This window comes from Fonsecaea multimorphosa (genome assembly GCF_000836435.1).
Source record: "Fonsecaea multimorphosa CBS 102226 unplaced genomic scaffold supercont1.42, whole genome shotgun sequence".
Lineage (NCBI taxonomy): Eukaryota > Fungi > Ascomycota > Eurotiomycetes > Chaetothyriales > Herpotrichiellaceae > Fonsecaea > Fonsecaea multimorphosa.
In genome coordinates this window covers 199,264-217,877 of record NW_015971676.1, presented here as the reverse complement: position 1 = coordinate 217,877, position 18,614 = coordinate 199,264, and the positions used below count along the sequence as shown (strand labels likewise).

Here is an 18,614-nt window from a genome sequence, read left to right as displayed (position 1 = left end):
TCGATGCTTTCTTGTTACTCTTCAGGGATTGTTGAAGTTGAAACCGAAGAGGTCGAGGTTGAATGGGTCGAAGTCGTCTTGGACGACACGGGGATCGAAGCCCAAGATTGGTGGAGAGCCCTGGCTGTGTGACGGACAACTATTTATATATATTTTTCAGAAGGGTGAAATATCCCGCATTGTTTCGCTGTTGTGTTCACTGAACATTGCGATTGGAACGAAGAGTAGTTTGAGCAGAATCCCTAGACTCTTGTTGAATCGATAGCCTCGGTGATAAATAAGCCGATTAGCCCTAGTAGTAGGCGCGGGCGACTTGGCTGCTGCTTGCACTTTCGGCATTGTAGGAGAATTATTCTGATTGCTTGAGACGGTCAGCCTTGTGTCCAGCTATGGATGGAAAGATTGAGACTGCATTGAGAAAACAAAGTCGGCAACATACCGCTCGAGGGATATGTGTGAGAACCGGACCATAACGATCGGGCAGCGGGCTTGGAAGAGCAGTGTTGCCACCCGCGACCTCGACTGCTGGTTCAATCGCTGGCTCCAGGTTGTGCCACAAGTAGGGAGTTGCGCAGGTTCATCGACACTGGGGGTGTCCCACATGGTCTTGAGGGTAAGGTCCTTTGATGAGGTCTCGTGTTGACAAAGTATCGAGGAAGCGATGTTGCGCCCCCAACGGGCCAGCTTCAAGGAGCGGATATCGCAAGAGGCGTGGCTCGCCAAAGTTGTCATCGTCGAGTGTCTGGCTCATCTTGATGAGATTCACATTGGTGGGGATGATTGGAAGCAATGAAACCGCAGCGATCGAGTAGTTGTCGATAGCAATGATCCCGGGAGTTATCTCAGGCCCAACTCGACGGAAACAGCTCAAGAAATGTTGACACGCTGGTTCAGAAACCACCCAGCATTCTTTGTTCAAAAGCGCACAGTCCACCCTTAATTTCGCAGCCGCCCTTCATTAGACTTCTCCTTCGTTTCCCTTTCTTGTACTTCCTTTGTGAGATCCTAATTACTAGGCGTGGACCCTCCGTATGCAGCGGAAGACTATGGGGATTCGAGAGCAGCAAATGCGCAGTGGCCATATCGTGTGAGGAAGTCACCACGAAGTGCGTTCGTACCGTACCAGTCCAGGATAATTTCTGAGCAGCTGCGTCTGATATGCTCAGCTTCCTGCCCCTCGAGGCAAGCCAGCACTCATTTCTCAGTTGCGAATCAATATTTGGCGGAGCTTGAAGCGCGAATAGACACCATAACGAGGCCCTTCTCCAGCTGTGAAGAAGCAACCAAAAACGCCCAGCCTGACCGACCTCTTTCCATATCTCCCATGACATGTTTCATGTCAAATATTGGCAACGATTTTGTGAAGAGGATGAGGAGCGAAGAAGATTGATGTAGCTGCTCGACGGTACTGCATCAGTCTGCAAATCCCGCAAGGCCGAGGAAACTTGTGCTCAAAATCTGGAGTTCATCGATGCGTACCTGAAGCCCAATATCCTGGATTGCTGCCTAAGCTCGTGGGAACTTCAGCTTCACTACAAGAAGGTTGAACTGAGGCAAAGTGAAGTGTTATTCATCTGGGTGGCAGGAATAACACTAGCACTATTGAGGATTGAAAATTCTGTTCTGGTGCGGCAGTATTCACATTCAAATCACCTTGACCGTCAGCAACTCTTCATATAAAGCTTCTCTCACTTCAGCAACCTCATCTTCTCTCACTTCAGCAACCTCGTCTTCTCTCAGCTCTCACTCACCCATCCATCTCAATTCATCTTGTCAGAATCAAAGTTCCTCGAAAGAAAACCTCAGCTTGCAGAGTAAGTTTATCCCGCGACTGTTTGATCTTGACTGAATTTGATCAGAAGCTCTTCCAAGATGGAAAACACTTTCAACACCGTCCCCGATGATCATGACCAGCCAAATCTGATGGCGCTTGGACTGGGCAAAGAAGAAATGGACAACATGTGGCAATTGTCGATTCATTCTTTCCTTACCAACAACCATGAGATGATCATTCCAGGACACATGTCGAGGACGCTCAGCGGACTCAACGTTGCGGACCTTGTTTCTCGATTCAGGTGAGCATCTTCACAAGATAGTTGTTCTCCACTAACTTGCCATAGCGCTCACTTCAGCAATGCTGAGGCAACTGCCTTCTTTGATTTTCCATCTGGAGATCTTCACATTCGCAGAGTTTCTGAGGTCCCCGCCACTGAAAATGACTCTCCCGGCATGAGCAGCTCTCTGGCACGATCCACCTCAGCTCAGACCATGATGTCTATCTCGAGCCCCTCTGCATCTCCCGTGCGTGCACCTTTGGTCAAGGAACCGCTGGTCAAGCCAGCTCGCTTGCCTGGCAAGAAATCAAAAGTCCCTCGTCCACCCAATGCATTCATCCTGTACCGAGCCAAACATCATCCAATGCTCAAGGATGAAAAGCCGACATTGTCAAACAACGAAATCTCCGTCATTCTTGGCAAGAAATGGAGGGAGGAATCTGAACAAGTCAAAACACATTTCAAAGAGATGGCGGACAAGCTCAAAGCTCAGCATGCAGCGCAGAATCCTGGCTATCAGTATGCCCCACGCAAACCATCCGAGAAGAAGCGCCGTATGACTGCACGAAAACTCGCTACCCTTAGCGCTGCCAGAGCCGAGACGGATTCTCAATCCAGTTCAGATCTTGAGATGACTGATGTCGCTGAAGTTGGCGATAGCAATGGCCACGACAACATGACACACGACAACACTGCTCGCGAGACCAACGAGGTTGGGCAGTTCTTCCGTGACGACGAAGCGGTTTCTGCTACAGGGCTCATGGGCAGCGAACGTATGTACTACCCGAGCCGGGTCCGACATGGAAACCAGGGCATGATGTCAGTGATTCTGCCGGCTGGCCACGGAGAGGTCGAGCGCGATCTGGCCTTCAAGATGTCCCGCATGCAGCACTTCACGGTCGAGGACGAGATGGCGATCGGAGGCAGAACCGAGCCTTCCTTCTACAACGACGGTCCCTACTTGCGTCCGACCTTGTCGTCTCTGACGGGGGATGACTTCATGAGTTCGCTGGTCGACTGGGACGCCATCAAGGAGGATGCCAAATGGGTGCACAGCTCAGTCAATGAGGAGAAGCCTCTCGAGACATTCCATTTCGACAGCAAGGAAGAGCGAGCCAAGTTCCAGCAGGAGATTGACCGCATTCTGTGGATGCTTGAATGAATGGGAAAGGGAATGGCTGGGGGCTGGTGCATTCTGAACGTCATGACATCACAAAACCACGGCAGAAACCCTCACCATGAAATCGGCAATCAAGCTTGTCATCATGCCGACATTCCTGCGTTTCAAATCTCCGCGTAGTTGTCAACACAGCGGGCTGCATGCATGATGGGCAGTGGTGCTCGAATCATGATCAAGAAAGAGAGGAAGTGCACATGCCACGGCAAAACACGGAACAGCGCATGCATTGGGCATGCACCTCTGCACATTCAAAACATTCAACCTCCAAAAAAAACAAGTAAAATGTTGCAAATGCGTCAAAAAAAGAACGAGTCTCTTCTTCGTTGATTCTTTCACATTTCCCTGGTCACCAACAGAAAAAACAACCACAAAAAAAATCACAGACGACGGATTGGCCTGGACTCGGCATCAACGAAGTGCACCATCGTGTTGCTATTTGCTTTGGCCGAGCCACGGGGAGCTCGGCTGAACCCGATTGCTTGCGCTAGCAGTCAGGAACCCCGCCAGGATCGCCTCTCAGGTTTCTGCGCTAGGGGCTACGGGTGGGATCATTCACGGCGATACAGACCTCAGGCGAGCTAGGATGTTGAGAAGTGGAGGCTTGGTATCATGGAATGGGGTTTGATGGGCTGTGATGGGATGTGATGGGACGGGATGGGATTAATGGACTGGATTGTCAATGGATTGATGGAGCTCAATGCAGGGGAGTGGGCGCAGGAGCCAGGCGACTGGACTCACAGGGACGGAATCAGAAGCAGAGCCAGAGCCAGAGCATAGATAGTTGAGACAGTGAGTCCGTCCAGACGCGGCAGAGCAAAGTAGAACAGAACAGAAAAGAGGTTACACTCACCACCGCCAGTTCCAGTTTCAGATCCAGTGCCAACTTTCCTGTCCATCCCCCTTTAGCCTTCCCTCCAGGGGCCAGCGCCACATCTTGGTTGAATTTGCGCCGGAAGTCCGGGGCAGCTCCACCCTCAAGTGGCCCACGATAGGCTACGGCTTTGCCCTTCCAGGCGCCGAGATAAGCGAGCATGCAGCCTATGGGCTGATCCCCGGAGTCGCTTGTGAGATAAGCGTGCGGGCGCCCCTCTCAGATCCTGCGCGCTTATTTCCACGTTCCATCTTGTTTACCATTTCCCCAAAAGACAATCTGAATTCTGATGATCATCCACCCATCGATTCCATTCCCTCTTTTGACATTCCGACTCGCTCGCTCCGCCTGCTCTTGGTGACCTTTCATGCTTTTTCTGGTCGCCGTCATTGGACGTATTGTTCATGGACATCAATCAGGGCCCTGTGGCACGCCCTCGAGTCGAGCCCCGAAGCAGAAAGCTGCCCAGAGCTGCGGACGCCAGGGCCAGGCCAGGCCAGGGCCAACGATGCTCCACCGCCTCTGTGAGAGAGAGAGGATTGATCAAACCCGCGCAGAAAGCACACACTGGTATGAACACCCCCCATATCCATGTTCCTCCAGTTTGTGTCCAAGGACCTGAAGAAAACAGGAAGAACGCAGCCCCCCCTCCCACCCAAGGGCCAGATCGTTGGTCAGTAAAACGCAAAGAGGTAGTAGAGCAAGGGAGAGATCAACGAGGTCCCGTCCCCCACCAACAAGAAGAGGAAGAAAGGCAGAAGTCTGGCTTGGGCCTTTTCAGCCGTCATGAAAGTGCACGGACTTGTCGTTCGGTCTCAAAGAGAGGTTTCAAAAACTTGCCTGGAGTATACATGGGTGTGAGGAAGATAGGGCGCAGGGGTGGCTCAGGGGATAGGCGGACAAGTCGAGGGTCGGACACTCCGGGAATATGGACGAGCTGGAGGATCATGCAACCAACCCTCCTGACCGAGTACGTCCTGTGGGAGAGCCAGAGTGCCGAGCGTTTGACGCGGGACGAGCAGCTGCAGCGTGACTTTGGCAGAGAAATCACCGATTAAGGGCAAAGAATCACTGGGTGCGGAAGAGAGCCAGAAGGCCGCAGGGCAGCCATGCTCGAGTACAAAACACGAGGCTCGAGTCCAACGGTCTTTCGTCAAATTCAGAGATATCGAGTACCGCATAGAAGACCACAGGGCGCACATACAAGCCAGTGAGGGCAGCATACAAGACTTGATAACAATGTGACACATTGCAAGAACTTCGTCAACAATGTGGCACAAAGGGAGGACCATTGCAAGACTTAGCTTACAGGGTGCATAACAGCGAGATCCCTGTGTTTCACTTGGAGGACCGTGTGCGAGCCGAGATTGACGCTCTGGTAAGCCACTTCTTCGCTGAGTACACAAGGGATTCCGAGAGAAGCCAGCAACGCCGAAGATGGATGTTACGATTGTGAAGGATACGTCGAGAGCACGAAGACCTGAACAAACCGAGGCGCAGGCTCCCCAGCTCTACTATCAAGAACGATGTGATGATCTCGCCGACTCCCAACCCAGACGTCCTGGAGGAAACGCTCCAGGGAGGCCAATATCATGGGTTTTCTTGTCGGCTTACGGAGCAGCCCACGCCAAATTACGCAGTGGATTTATGGCAAGTCGTCCATTCGATGGCTGTGTTGGAGGGCTCGCCGAGGAGGGAGGAGAGGCGAGGGAAGGGAAAGGGACAAGCATGGGCCCCTTTCCCAAGACCCTCTGCTTTTTTCTCCCCATTCTCCTTGTCAGTCTCCCGTCTCGTCTTGCATGGACTTCCCACCCGCTTTCACCTTGACTATGGCCATCCCCGGACAAGACAAAGGGTTAGGTCGGTTCTGGTTCCTGGTTTCTTGTCGGGAGAGGGACAGAATCGTGATGCAGTTACCTCGATCCGCTCCAGAGCCCAGATCACAGAGTTGCTTTTTGAACCACCCATGCACCTGGCCGCCCACGACGTCGATCCGTAGTCGTTGCGCAGTCAGCGACTTGAGACCATCCGCGCGGTCCGGGCCAGGTGCGACAAGATCCGAAAGGAGGTGGAGGGTCTGCCATGCAGCATCTGGCTGTCTATGCCTTGTTGGGAGCCAACTTGGCCAGTGTTTCCGCGATTCTTCCGGGTGCCCACTCACATCCGTAGAGTTCATCCTCTATCGACAAGACGATGGGTGCAGTTCGCCGTCAACGATAGCGCTGAGCATTCGCTCTCGTAAGCTATCGCTCTCTCCGCAGAACCCCCGAGACTCCGGCAATTCCCGGTGACTCCTTCTCAGATCCTGATCGTGAACAGAGTACCTGCCAAAGACATGATGTATGAACTCATGCTTACCCTGACGCCCATGGACGTTGATAAAAGGGACTGAAGGCGGCTGTCGCTCTGGAGCCTGGAAGATATACTTTCACAGATTTTGTGTCCTGAATTTGGTCTGGAGAAGGGACAATCAAAGCAGCAAACGCCCACACATATCTTCCTCTGTTCGAGACTTGGGGCTGACCTAAGCTGTTCGCAAACCATCGCTTGGATCCTCAAACACTACTGGGTCGTGATGCAGAGTGATTGAGAATCGCGGCTTTCCATTGCTGGGGAAGACATATGGAATGATCAGGGGAGACATCAACTGGTATATATCGCTGCATCCACGCCCTCACAACGACCAAGCAAGCACCTCGCTTCACAATGGAGGCTCTGATACCCAGCAATACTGGCTTCGGACCTTGAATGGCGCCGAGAAACTTGGGTGCATGATTTTTCTGCAACCAGAGTCTCAGCAAGATGGGATCCGCCATCGCTCAATGACCGCGGTCAGATAGGCTGGCTGTAGGACTGGAAATGACGCAACGGCGATGGCAATGGAGCATTTCCGAGGGGATAGGTAGATGTCGCAACCCCGTGGCATAGTGTAGTCTCATGAAGAGGATGTGCATCTACTTTGTCACACCGGCGGACTCAGAACGGGCAGACTCCCCCAGGACCGGGCCGTGATCAAATCCAGCGAAGGAGAAAATATCAGCACTGTCCCGGGATCAAAGTCCATGCCCGTCTCTTTACACTTTGCCAACCCTTGATCTCCTTCCGCATCTGCTCAGTTTGGTGGTGGTGGCGAGTCGGCGGCCGTTGACTACAAGGCGAAGCCAGGTTCGCCACTTTCAGCGTCTCGGATGAAGCAAGGTCGCCAGCCATACGTTGCGCGCTGGAACTCGAGCCCAAATACCTTGCTGTTGAGGCATGTTGCCTAGAAGAGCCAGAGTCAAGACACAGCACCGGTATGCTGATACCACGAAGAGACATAACGAATCCCTTTCTCGAGATCTTCGGATTCCGAAGCAAGTCCCTTGCCTTTCAGGCATGGCGTTGATGACTATCGTGAAATTCCAAGTGCCAGGAAGGGAAGTTAGTACGGTGCGACGTGTGCTCTCTTGGGCCGAGCGACCTGCCATGGTAAGGTACATGGCCATCACCGAACGATACGCCATCCAGCAGAGAGCGAATTCTATCAATGAATATAAGGAACGGCACCGAAACCCCATGCTTGCCCATTGCTAAGGTGTCGACAAAGTGCTTCTGGGTGGAATGGTGTGGAAAAAGTCTTGGTTTTGCGGTGGTTGTGGGAGCTCGTGGAGATTTTGTTGTCGCTAAACGCATCTTGGATCATCATGGATTCTGTAGACATTATCAGTCAGCAGATTGACCATCTCATTGAGGGCTAGGGAGGGCCTAAATTGGTGAGCAATCTTGGTGATGTCTCTAGCAAACCGAGCCAGGTTAAATTCAATACAACCTCAAAGTGCAATCAAAACCTAGTTCGACGGTCAACCCCAAGAGCAATCTTCGTCCGAAATAGGAGTTTGACATTCAGGCTTGTCGCATTATAATGGACGGGATTCGAGGGGAACGATGCCTCCGTATTCTCTCAATGAGCGGCATCTCCGGATGTTGTGCGAATAATAGGTAGCCCAACTTTGAACTGCGACGGTGGATGAACCCTGTCATTCCCCAATGCATCTTCTGGATCATGTCTGAACGAGAGGATTGTCTGGATACTAGTGGCAAAGATCGCACAAGCGTGGGCCTTGTTTCGAAATGATGACTTTGTCGACGAGGCTCTTCGAATGATCAGCGTTCGTGAGGCAACATGTTCGAACCGGAGAAAGTTCAGCGAATGGATTGGGCGCGATGCATCACCGTCGACTTGGGTAGAGGGTTCCGCTCCGTCTTCAACGCTCGCTCATCTCCTTCGAATGGCTTTAGGAACTCTTCGTGTTGCTTCTGGTAGGACTCAGGGGTAATCGGATCAACAGCTTCGTTAGTGAGCCAATACGGGGGCTGAAGGAAAGAAGGAGGAAGAACAGCCACCAATTCGAGATCGATAATGTACTGAATATTCCAGTGCTGATCCACGAGGGTATTACTTTGGTGAAGATCGGTTAAACAAAGGAAGAAGGGTCCGCGGATATTCTGGTGATCTGAGAAGATTGGCCGCAAGGTGCGCATTGAAGCTAGAGCGGACATTTGGGAAACGCAATCAGCCGTGTTATTGACGGCGTTCAGATGGAATCGCAATCGATTGTCGTGTCACAGGAGGAGATCATTGATATATGCGTCGGCTGTGTGATACATGCAGTTCCTCAGAACGGGGACGGCAATCCCTTCATTCTCCAGGGATTGAGGTCGAGTGTAGGAGGACGATTGATCAGTCGTACGATGCCTTGATCGTTGATACTCAAAGTGCCAATGGTCGAAAACTCATCTATCCCCAAACCCAGCATAATCCGTGCCAATTCTCGGTACAAATTCGACCTTTTGCTTGCGTCGAAACAGCCGACCTCCCACGGCTCCGAAAGCATTTGTCCCTGTGTCTCGTCGAAATGTTCCACGAGGAGATACCCTCCTCTTTTGCAGGCAAGATTGGTGTAATACTGAACGTATTGTGACGGAACAGGGTAGCCAAGCCAGGAGAGGCTCCGATGTCGTAGGAAATGTATAATGCGGAAGGAAAGAGGAGGTATTGAATATCCGTGAACTGTTATTTCTCCGTCAGCTATTGTTGATCGATTGATATCGTTGTCAATCTCGTGTGACCTACAGACTGCCCCTTTGAGTAAGAAAAGCCACAGAGTGCGGAAATCCGGATCGCTGGACACTTCTGCGACACCCACGCGTAGGTTGCAGACTCACAACGAAGTGTCTCGTCGCCGTTTCCAGGATGGAAATCCTCGCCATTGCGGTAAGGGAGAGGGAACCGAACCACGAGTCGTCTTCCATCTTGAACGGACACAGGGACGCATAAATTGAACGTCCCTTAGATCCATGTCTCCATCTCCCAAACATGGCATTCAGAGGGAGAAGGAAGCCCCAGATGTTGAGCAGCGCTTTTTTGAACGTGATCCAGATGGCGATGGATGAGGGAATAGAATTTCGACCGCGAGGGAGGGTAGAATATTGGTTTCAAGCTCTTTGGCTTGGTCTGTAGTAACGGCTCTGCGCAGGAGAGGGGGGGCCCCCGGATTGACCATCTAGCCTCATAATCGGACTGTGAAGTGGTTGTCGTCGAATTGCAAGATGAGAGCACGAGCGCAGGCAAAAGTCTTCAGGGTGCGAGCGCAGCAAGGCCGAACGAGGACCAAGGGATTCCTGATTGCGACTGTTGGCAGGCCGGCCGCAGGCTCCTTACCAAGGCGACATAAGTGTCCGGGTCATGTGACAATCACGTGACTACTGGTACTGCTGTATCACACTTGCCAAGAGTTTGCACACGAATGGTAGGTTAGCCGAGTGGCTCTAAAGCCTCAGTCACATGCACCAAGTCCGCTTCCATCGGATCTGATTGGCCTAACTTGCTGTAGGGTCCGTTGGTCGTCGTCACGCTAGGACTCGGGCCCAGATCTGGCTACGTTTGGCTGCTACTCGGACCATGATCAGTCACTGACACCACCTTGGTACCGGCGTGGGTTCTCAACTTTCCACCCGCGGCCGCCAGTGGTGGTGGAGGTGGTGGAAGTGGTGGAAGTGGCCGGTCTCCTCCAAGGTCGCTCAAGCTCTTTGCCCTCTTTGCCCCCGAGGTCAGTGACGACAGGGTCATACCCACCTGCTGCCACAAAACGACCAAAAGCGCCCTCAACAATCAAAAAAGTCCTATGCGGTTCCTGAACCTCCTGAACAGCGAATCCTGTCCCGGGTTTTCCAAGGCACGGTAAGGACGCTCAAGGCATGTGGTCCACGGTGGGAAGGCAGCAACGGAGGATCGCTGAGCCTTTGGCCGTCTGGACAAGAAACGAATCTCCTGGCAGCATCATGGCGCGAAATGCACAACGACAAGACGCAACTCTTGCCGGTTGAAGGCTACCAGAGGCCCCAAAAGCCTCACCATCGCGATCGATCCTAGCACCCTTCTCCGTGTGCGAAGCGGCTCATGTCACGGGCCAGGTTGAGTCCATTGGGCATACTCTGAAGATGATGAATTGAGAGTACGAAGGACTGGCTGAAAGCGTGGAAGTCCTGCGCCTGGTATCTAGTATCTGGCATGGCACGTAACTCGCGCCCAGAGACCAGGCCCGTGACAGCGGGAATTGGAAGGTCGAATATACTTCTTCACTCAAATACTTTGTCATTCGAGTGTCCTATGGCGCGACTGCCTTATTCACTCAGTTGGCTGACTTATTTTGCTTTGTCGCCTACTTTGCTTACTCAGTTGCCTTCGTTGCTCAACTGCCTTGTTCGTGCTTTGTGGCTCTTTGGTTTTCTGGTTTAAAGACTTCCAACCTCTCATGCTCCCAACAACTTCCACCTCCACACATTGACAATACGCCAAACCACTTGGCATTATGGCTCAACGTCAAAGCGACACACCGGTCCAGCTTCCCACCGAAATATGGGCACAAGTCATCGAGTTACTGGACAGCGAGGACCCAAAAGACGTCCGATGTCTTCGTCAGACATGCAGACGACTGTTGGACCTATGCGACCCAGCCTTTTGCAAGGTCCTACACGTTTCCAGGCCAGAATTGGCTGGAATACAAGAGGCCAGCTTCAGAAGACATCCGCAGCGATATGGCCTCGTGAGGACCATGGTTGTTCACCCTCAAGGATCGTCGGCCAGCTCTCATATTACTGTTCGCGGTCAAGGATTGGTGGCCAGCTCTGACCTTGAAAAGATGATTTCGTTGATTCCTGAATTCCGAGAGCTCCGGACTTTGCACGTTTGCACAATCGCGATCCACGACGATGTAGTCGGCATTCCTCGAGTCCAAGACTATCTCGATACGCATGCGTGCTCAGTCTTCCACAGACTGAACCAGACGATGCTGAGCAGTGCATTCACCGAGTTGCGTGAATGTACATTGCTATCTATGCAATACCATCCTATTTGGATCAACCCCATCCTGTGGGCCCCGAAACTCATCAGCTTGAAAGTGTCTTTCCCAACTATCGACGAGCAGCATGAGTTTCCGCTCCCACCACCCAAATCCACACCATTGAAGCATCTTACGCTCTTGGTTACTCCCTTCACGGACCCGCAGATTGTGTCATCCATCCTCAGCATACCAACAGCGCTCGAGAGCCTAGCGTTTGATGATAGTCGAGCTCAAATCACATCGTCACAAGGGATCCTAGCAGAAGTACTGCCAGCTCTAGCACTTCACCAGCCCCAACTGCAGACGCTGAAGGTGCATGCAGCTCGCAAGCGTAACTTCTCATTGCATATGCACACTAGTCCTTTTGATTTCACTCAGCTTACTGGACTCAAAGAACTGAGCTTCTCCAATCATGAAAATTGCCCCATCAACTGTTTCCTCAACTTGCCGGCCGGTCTCGAGACCCTTCGGTTAAATAATGAGGTGTTACTATTTGCCCTAGCCGAACGCCTCCTGCCTCTCTCTTCTGCACCAAACTTCACATGTCCACGCCATATCGAGATAGACATCGATCTCAACTTTCATCCTCCAGGTGACCGACCCCAGCGGAATTATTTCTATAGCTGGAGGAGAGAGGAACTTATGGGCGAGATTGACGAGCTGATGATGAATCTACCCTGCCAGTCAATCACCCACACGAAGAGGGCCAATAAAGAAAAGGGACGGGTATTGGCAAAGAGGACAAACGACCACGATACGTTCAAGACGACGGCAGTCAGAATCTTGTTATGCACCGATCCTGAGCTTGTGAACGGCCACAGTCGCAATGATCTTTGGGAATTCCACCAGTGTGGTCTCGAACGAGAACCTGAAGACGACCGAGATTGAGCTGCTGTCTGGCTGGCCAGGCAAGATGACCCAAGAGAGAATGGACGAGCATTGTGCATGATTCAGCGAGCCAAGGAGAGAAGGCTGACAAACTAGGGGACGACCACGGTACGAGCGTAGAAATTGGGCGGTTTCGATCTTGGGTGCGTGGCAAGAAGCCTGCTGGAAAGGTTCTTGGAAAATCGGCTCACAGGGAAGGAAGTACGACTTGGGGAATGCTGCAATGGTGAAGAGTTCTTCAATGCGAGAGCGTCGAGGGCGCTGCTTCTTTGCTTGCTTGTCTCGGAAACGAATGGGACATTGGAATACTTCGTCCTTCCTGAGGACTTGTCAGACAGTCTCTTGTGCTACAACTCAATCAATTCATTGACCTGTCGAAGCCTTGAAAGCCACATTGCATGAGATCTTTGAGTGTGAGTGATAACCAGCCCAGCTGCCTTCGTTTCATCTCACAGCCGGGCCTCGATGTAGATGCGGTGGAGAAGGGCACTGGGAGAGAAACGCTGCGGATCCGATGCCTTGGCCGCCCCTTTGCTTTGCAGACCAAGTTCCCTTTTTTTTCAATAAATAGCTCTCTCATCCCCTTTCTGCTTTGGGGAGATAACACAAATTGAATAAAGCCCATCGTGGAGAGGGAGTATGATGGTTGATTTGAACTCAAGAATTCCCCAAAGTCAGCAAATTGATATTAGCGCGATGTATGGAGACAAGGGGTGGGGGCCACGGGGCAGGGCTACAGTCTCGGGACCACAAGGCTACGGTCTCGGACAGTAAGGCAACAACTAAGGCGCCATTGGCCATCTCTGTAAAAATCCGTCTTTCATCTTCGCTTGCTAGAAATTCCCCAAACGGGCCCATGAAGTCGGCCATCACTCTTCAGCCAATCAAAGCAGAAGTAGCAGTAATGGACATCTCAGTGCAGGCGGTTCAGGTTTTCGGCCAGCTCTCGACGGACACAATCATGAGCGTGTCCATTCCGTTGGGACTTGGACAAACTGCGAGACCGTTCAATGAGTTAGGGTGAAAAGTGACAGGACGTGGGGAAACTTACCTATCCATGCTCTGCTGGCAGGCTGTAACAGGGCAAGCACCCTTGACGGGATGCAATCCAGGGAGATGCAGGACATCCGAGTCACAAAGACAGAGTGCATGAAGATCAGGGAGGGCCGTCCACATCTTGTTCGTGGTCAAAGGAAAGCTAGCCGCCATTTTCTCCGCGAGCAGGCCTCGCTCGGGGAATAATTTGTAGGCGATCAAGGCCAATTCCATCCTGGATCGGTTGCTGGGAACCTCACTCCCTCGATTCAGGACTGTCCAATCTCGTCGCTCCGGAACTCAAGACTCCCTGGTACAGCTTTCTAGCATCTCGCAGGAGTTTCTTCCAGTGATTGGCTAGCTGGCGCGTGGCGGCAGTATGGGTTTGTTGACTCCCTCGGGTCCTGCAAGTTGTTTGACCTCAGCGTCGAGCTCATAAAGGCGCGGATCCTGCTTGGACTCCGCTTCGAGGTGAGAAGGGAAGCCTATCTGATAGGCCATTTTCGTGAAACTTTTCGAGGCTCTGGAAACATTCGATGTGGCGATGGTCACTCTCCTCGCCTTGGAAGACGGCTTGGCTGTCGACCGCCCAGCAGTTGATGAGGTAACTTCGACCGAAGACTTCGATACCGGCTTGGGCCAGATGCTGTGTGCAAGTTCCACCGCGGAGTATTGCTCTGAGGTCAGCGTTTAGCTTGAACGACACCGTGGAAAAGGTAGAAATCTTGAGCAGGGCCTCCTCCTAGGCTGTAGGGAACCTGTTGGTTTGGGGTGGTTCGGGAGAGAAGACTATCGTGCTCCGCTGACGGTGGCACGATACTTATGCTTGACTTCCTTTCCGAGTTTCCGTCGGATGGTCCGCATAGACGGAGCCCCTGTGTAGCTGGCATTGATGAGAGTGCTCTTCAAAATGTTGGTGAAGGCGCTCAGGGGCATTGGGTCTGTAGTGGGACCCCCGGCTGAAGTGCATCTGTGCAGAACAGGCAGATCCAGTGCCGATTCCTTGAATCTGACGATGACTTCTTTTTAATCTGCGGGGATAATCTGCTGGCGTATGTCGTCGAGAGTGTCGTACCTGCACAGGGCGCCGTCCGCGATGGCGAGCACCAGGAGGAATCCTGCGTCGTTGTAGAACAGCGAGGGATGCCCCTTGGCCGCTGTGCCGAAGCTAGACCCCCGTCTCGTCAATACCGGGTAAAACTTCCGAGGAGAGCTCGGGTGCGGGAGCGGAACGACTTAAGTTCCGTTCTCGATATCACGGTTGTTTTTCACCCAACGCTGGTCGAGCTGGTACACCAATCTCCAGCCACCGTCGGCGTCAACGCGCTGGAAAGGAGAGTGAGACGTTTTGCTTTCGTTAGGCCACGGCCGTCACGGACAGAGGGTTCGTTGTTGACGTACCCAATATCGGAGGCCATCTGCGAAGAAGGCGTTGATCCAGACCCCTACCCTGTTACACAGCAGACGTGCATGAGGAACGTGCACGACTTGCATGCGATAGCGATCGTGGATGAAGACGAGATCGTCATAGGTCCAAAACGCGAGTAGGATCCTCGTCAGGTCTTGTATTCCGAAGTTGTGGTTTCCTCGATGCTTGTTGACGACGAGACCTTCTCGGACCAGCGTCCGTCGCACCCACTATGACGGATGTCAGGCTGACCCTCCCCGTAACCGGGCGAGGCAATAGACGAGCCGAGGATTGGTACATACATAGTACGCCTCACCCCTGTCCTCCTCCTTCGTTTCGCTGCCGGTGACGCAGGTAAAGCCTGCGAAGAGCCATTCTCGCGACCGTGCAGATAGAGTCTGCCGTCGGTCTCGTTTTGCCGATCTTCGGTTTCATCAGCGCGATGTAGTACCGGAGAACGTCCTTGACGGTGGACAAGTTTGGAGCCGGCCCCCCTTCCTCTACAACTGGACGCGGACGGCGTCGTCATGGGAAGGGAGTCCCGCGCTGTCTGCCAACATCGACCCCAGTTGCCCTCTAGGAGAATGGCATATCAGCATCCCTAGGTTTGAGTAAGAGGAGGGCACCACTTGGGTCTCTCACGTTACGTAGCGATCAAGGGTACGATCGTGACCCCGCTTCGTCTTGGACACGTATTTCCCACCGGCCTCAATTTGTGCTCCGCCGTCGTAACCGCTGGCGGCCGCTCGAGCCCAGAGCTCGATCCCGCGACTGTCTATTAGAACGGGTATGGAAGGGAATCGAAATGTTGATGGGGAATGTTGGAGTAGTCGGGTCGACGCGAGAAAAGAGAGATTCTTGCAGCCAGAGCCCTACGCGCCGGGTCTGGACGCCATTTTATTCCTGGCAGGATGGAAATGGTCGAGCTGGGTAGAGAGAGAAGGGACATCCATTGCAAGTACGTTCGGATAGCTCAGCTCCACCTAGCGACATAGAAGTCGACTCTTTCGCGCGGGGGGTGAAAGAACTAAGGAGAAAGCGCAGTTGTGTCGAGCGTAGTCTGCTGGATGTGTCGAAGAGTCGGTAGGAGGAGGATGAGCTTGGGTGATGAGAAGGTGAGGCGGTGGTGAGCAGCAGTTAAGTCGTGGATACGTCAGATCCCAGAGCGGCGCGGCGGAGGTGAGGGCAGAGGGAGCTGTATGCAGAATTTACTCTTACTTCCCTGTCATGTAGAATATATAATGCTGAAAGTCCGTACAGTTCTGTTGCTGGACATCTTTTGGGTACAAGGAAGCATCATCACAACTTGTCCGGTTGCGTAGCTTACGAGTGGCACTTCCTCCACAGAAACGGTATCCGAGAAGATTTCACCACCGAACCCCTGAGTCGTCGTCGCTACGGGGAGGAGTAGGATCTAAATCGGACATAGTTCACTTTGGTGATGGGTCGCTTGTGGAAGAACTAATATCAGGCTCGGTGTGTCAAACGATGCGAATGATATAATATCCTGTAGAGAATCCTCTGATTGAAGTTCATATGCTGGTTGGTAAAAGATGCCGGATATGCAAACAGGCACAGAACAACAGCGGACAGTCAGAAATCAAACAAAAAGAACAACAAATAGAATGTACAAAACGAGAGTCAATGACAATTTTCCTAGCCAGAATTATCGCGAAGTTTGAGGCCAAATAGAGCAATTCTTACACGCTTGCTGTTGCCGGGAGAGAGGCTCTACATGGATCGACAGCTGATCGGACTGAGGGGGTTTCATCTTTGGCAATGGATACTGGCTCGATGCACGGGTAGTCTAGGTTCGTCAATGGGAAGGACTCAAACTATTATACATTGATGGCGTTCAAAAGTAGGGCGCTATACATTGGTGAGGCGAGCAGGCCAGACAGCAGGTGACAGGTCAAGACAAGACGGAGCACGTCAAATTCCGCGCTCCCAGCTAATATCAAATCTGAGATCTCGGAGGCTCAGGCAACGTGCAATTCTTAGCTAGTTAAGCCGCCCGAGCCACGTAGAGGTATCGTCTCTCGGTGATGGCGGCCGAGTTGGCGGCGATGGGGGTAGGTAGAGCCTGTAGAAGCGCCTTTCCACGTTGATCAAATAGGTAATGCCCCGGATTCCAGGCTTCTTCGGTCTGGTAGGCACAAAGTCGACAATATACTGACCCAATCCCACGAGCAAATTCGCGGCCTTCGATGTCTGTTACTTGTTCACCAACGTCAACATGGGTTGCCCCCAGACATATCAAGCCTCCTTGTTCTTGAAGTTGAGTCCAAAGCTTGGGAGCACATGCGAAGCTTTTCGAACGATTCCCTGGAGGCAGTATTGAACACTGCAATAATCGCATCTGGATGTACAAGGAAAGGATCGCCCTGGTCTCGTGAATTTGCACTGTGACTTTTTTATGCCCATCCCAGTAAGATCCCTTATTATAGGCTTCCTCAGTGTGAACGTGTTCTTCCGGGGAAGCGTTTCCACAGAAACTGTCCAAGGCGTCAGAAAGTAGCTTTCCCACCTGCTGGACGAGCGCGGTTTTCCCTACTCCCACATCGCCTAATAGCGCGACGGTAAAAGGATCCCCTTCGACCATGGTATAAGATTGGGCGGTGTGTTCAAATGAGAGTGAAGTGAACCACGCGAAGGAGAGATAGATGCGAATGCAAGACAACCAGACTGGAAAATTCCCGCCTTTATGCACCACCGCCCTTGATCAGCCATCTCTTGATCACGGTGTTGATGGCGTGAGAGGCGAAGACCAGGGATGAGCACCTGGATTGAGGAATGTGGATCATGATGGGATGGAATGTCGATAGTGTAGGCAGTCGTAGGTATGGACCGATTGCAAGGATCGGTAGAGTTTGAGAGCATCCTTTGACCACACCGACGACAAAGACACGAATGGGAATGCGTGTGCGAACACTACCGTAGTTCTGAAGCCAGGCTTTATATACTTCATCGTTGTTCTGTTAGCCTCCTGGTTTTGCATCGGAACAAGAGACTTACTTCATTCTGGAGATTTTCAAGCTCCTTTTCAAGTCGCTAGCAGACAGTGATAACGAGCAAGACTCGCTTGTAATTGGCCATTGGAGGTCTGTTGTTGATCAACATGATATGTGCCGCGGGGAACCGGTGACTTCAAGGTTTGTGGCGGGAATAGCAGCCAACTGGTTTCGGCACGTGACTAAGCTACACGTGACTAGGCTACACGTGACTGAGCCGCTCACCGCCTGCGCCTTACCGTCGTTGTTGCGGTCCCTGTAACCCTTCCAGATAGTCCTTCGTACTACGATTCATCAGTTCAAGCGCATGGCGTGATACCTTGCTTTCAACTTACACGCTACTCCCTAACACCGTGCAGCTCCCAACAAACACCTCATAATGACCTCTGAACGTGAAGCACGGTTTCGACTACTATTCTATCTACTAGGTCAGGCAGAAGAGCGTCAAAGACAAGCAGAAGGGCGCACAGCACAAGCAGAAGAGCGTACAACACAAGCAGAAGAACGTATAACACAAGCGGAAGAGCACGTAAGATAAGCGGAAGAGTATGTAAGACAAGCGGAAGAGTATACAAGACAAGCGGAAGAGCGTGTAATATATTCAGCACGGCTGGAAGAAGAAGGAGATACGTTTACAGCGATAGCAGAAGGGCGACAAGAAATATCTTTAGCAGAGAGTGTAAGAAGAGCAGAAGAGCGTGCAAGAGAAGCAGAACTACGTACAAGAGAAGCAGACGAGCGTGCAAGAGAAGCAGACGAGCGTGCAAGAGAAGCAGACGAGCGTG

At 52.2% G+C, this 18,614-nt stretch overlaps 5 protein-coding genes across 5 annotated transcripts; 2 read left to right on the top strand and 3 right to left on the bottom strand.

Annotated features, from left to right (window-relative positions):
* Positions 1–1,872: 1,872 nt before the first annotated feature.
* On the top strand, positions 1,873–3,216 carry Z520_11763 (uncharacterized protein; the record flags this gene model as incomplete). Its single annotated transcript, XM_016782251.1, has 2 exons — positions 1,873–2,075; positions 2,121–3,216. 2 exons carry the CDS (start codon positions 1,873–1,875, stop codon positions 3,214–3,216), a joined length of 1,299 nt encoding a protein of 432 aa, XP_016626710.1.
* A 5,071-nt stretch (positions 3,217–8,287) lies between these two features.
* Z520_11762 (uncharacterized protein) lies at positions 8,288–8,644 on the bottom strand (the record flags this gene model as incomplete). The annotated part of the gene is made up of 1 exon (XM_016782250.1): positions 8,288–8,644. The coding sequence occupies one exon, from the start codon at positions 8,642–8,644 to the stop codon at positions 8,288–8,290; it is 357 nt and encodes a 118-aa protein (XP_016626709.1).
* Positions 8,645–10,956: 2,312 nt separating this feature from the next.
* Positions 10,957–12,375, top strand: Z520_11761 (uncharacterized protein; the record flags this gene model as incomplete). Its single annotated transcript, XM_016782249.1, has 1 exon — positions 10,957–12,375. The coding sequence occupies one exon, from the start codon at positions 10,957–10,959 to the stop codon at positions 12,373–12,375; it is 1,419 nt and encodes a 472-aa protein (XP_016626708.1).
* Positions 12,376–13,288: 913 nt separating this feature from the next.
* Z520_11760 (uncharacterized protein) lies at positions 13,289–13,644 on the bottom strand (the record flags this gene model as incomplete). The annotated part of the gene is made up of 2 exons (XM_016782248.1): positions 13,289–13,370; positions 13,427–13,644. The coding sequence occupies 2 exons, from the start codon at positions 13,642–13,644 to the stop codon at positions 13,289–13,291; spliced, it is 300 nt and encodes a 99-aa protein (XP_016626707.1).
* A 1,002-nt stretch (positions 13,645–14,646) lies between these two features.
* On the bottom strand, positions 14,647–15,714 carry Z520_11759 (uncharacterized protein; the record flags this gene model as incomplete). The annotated part of the gene is made up of 6 exons (XM_016782247.1): positions 14,647–14,736; positions 14,812–15,048; positions 15,121–15,241; positions 15,323–15,394; positions 15,461–15,589; positions 15,695–15,714. 6 exons carry the CDS (start codon positions 15,712–15,714, stop codon positions 14,647–14,649), a joined length of 669 nt encoding a protein of 222 aa, XP_016626706.1.
* Positions 15,715–18,614: the final 2,900 nt, after the last annotated feature.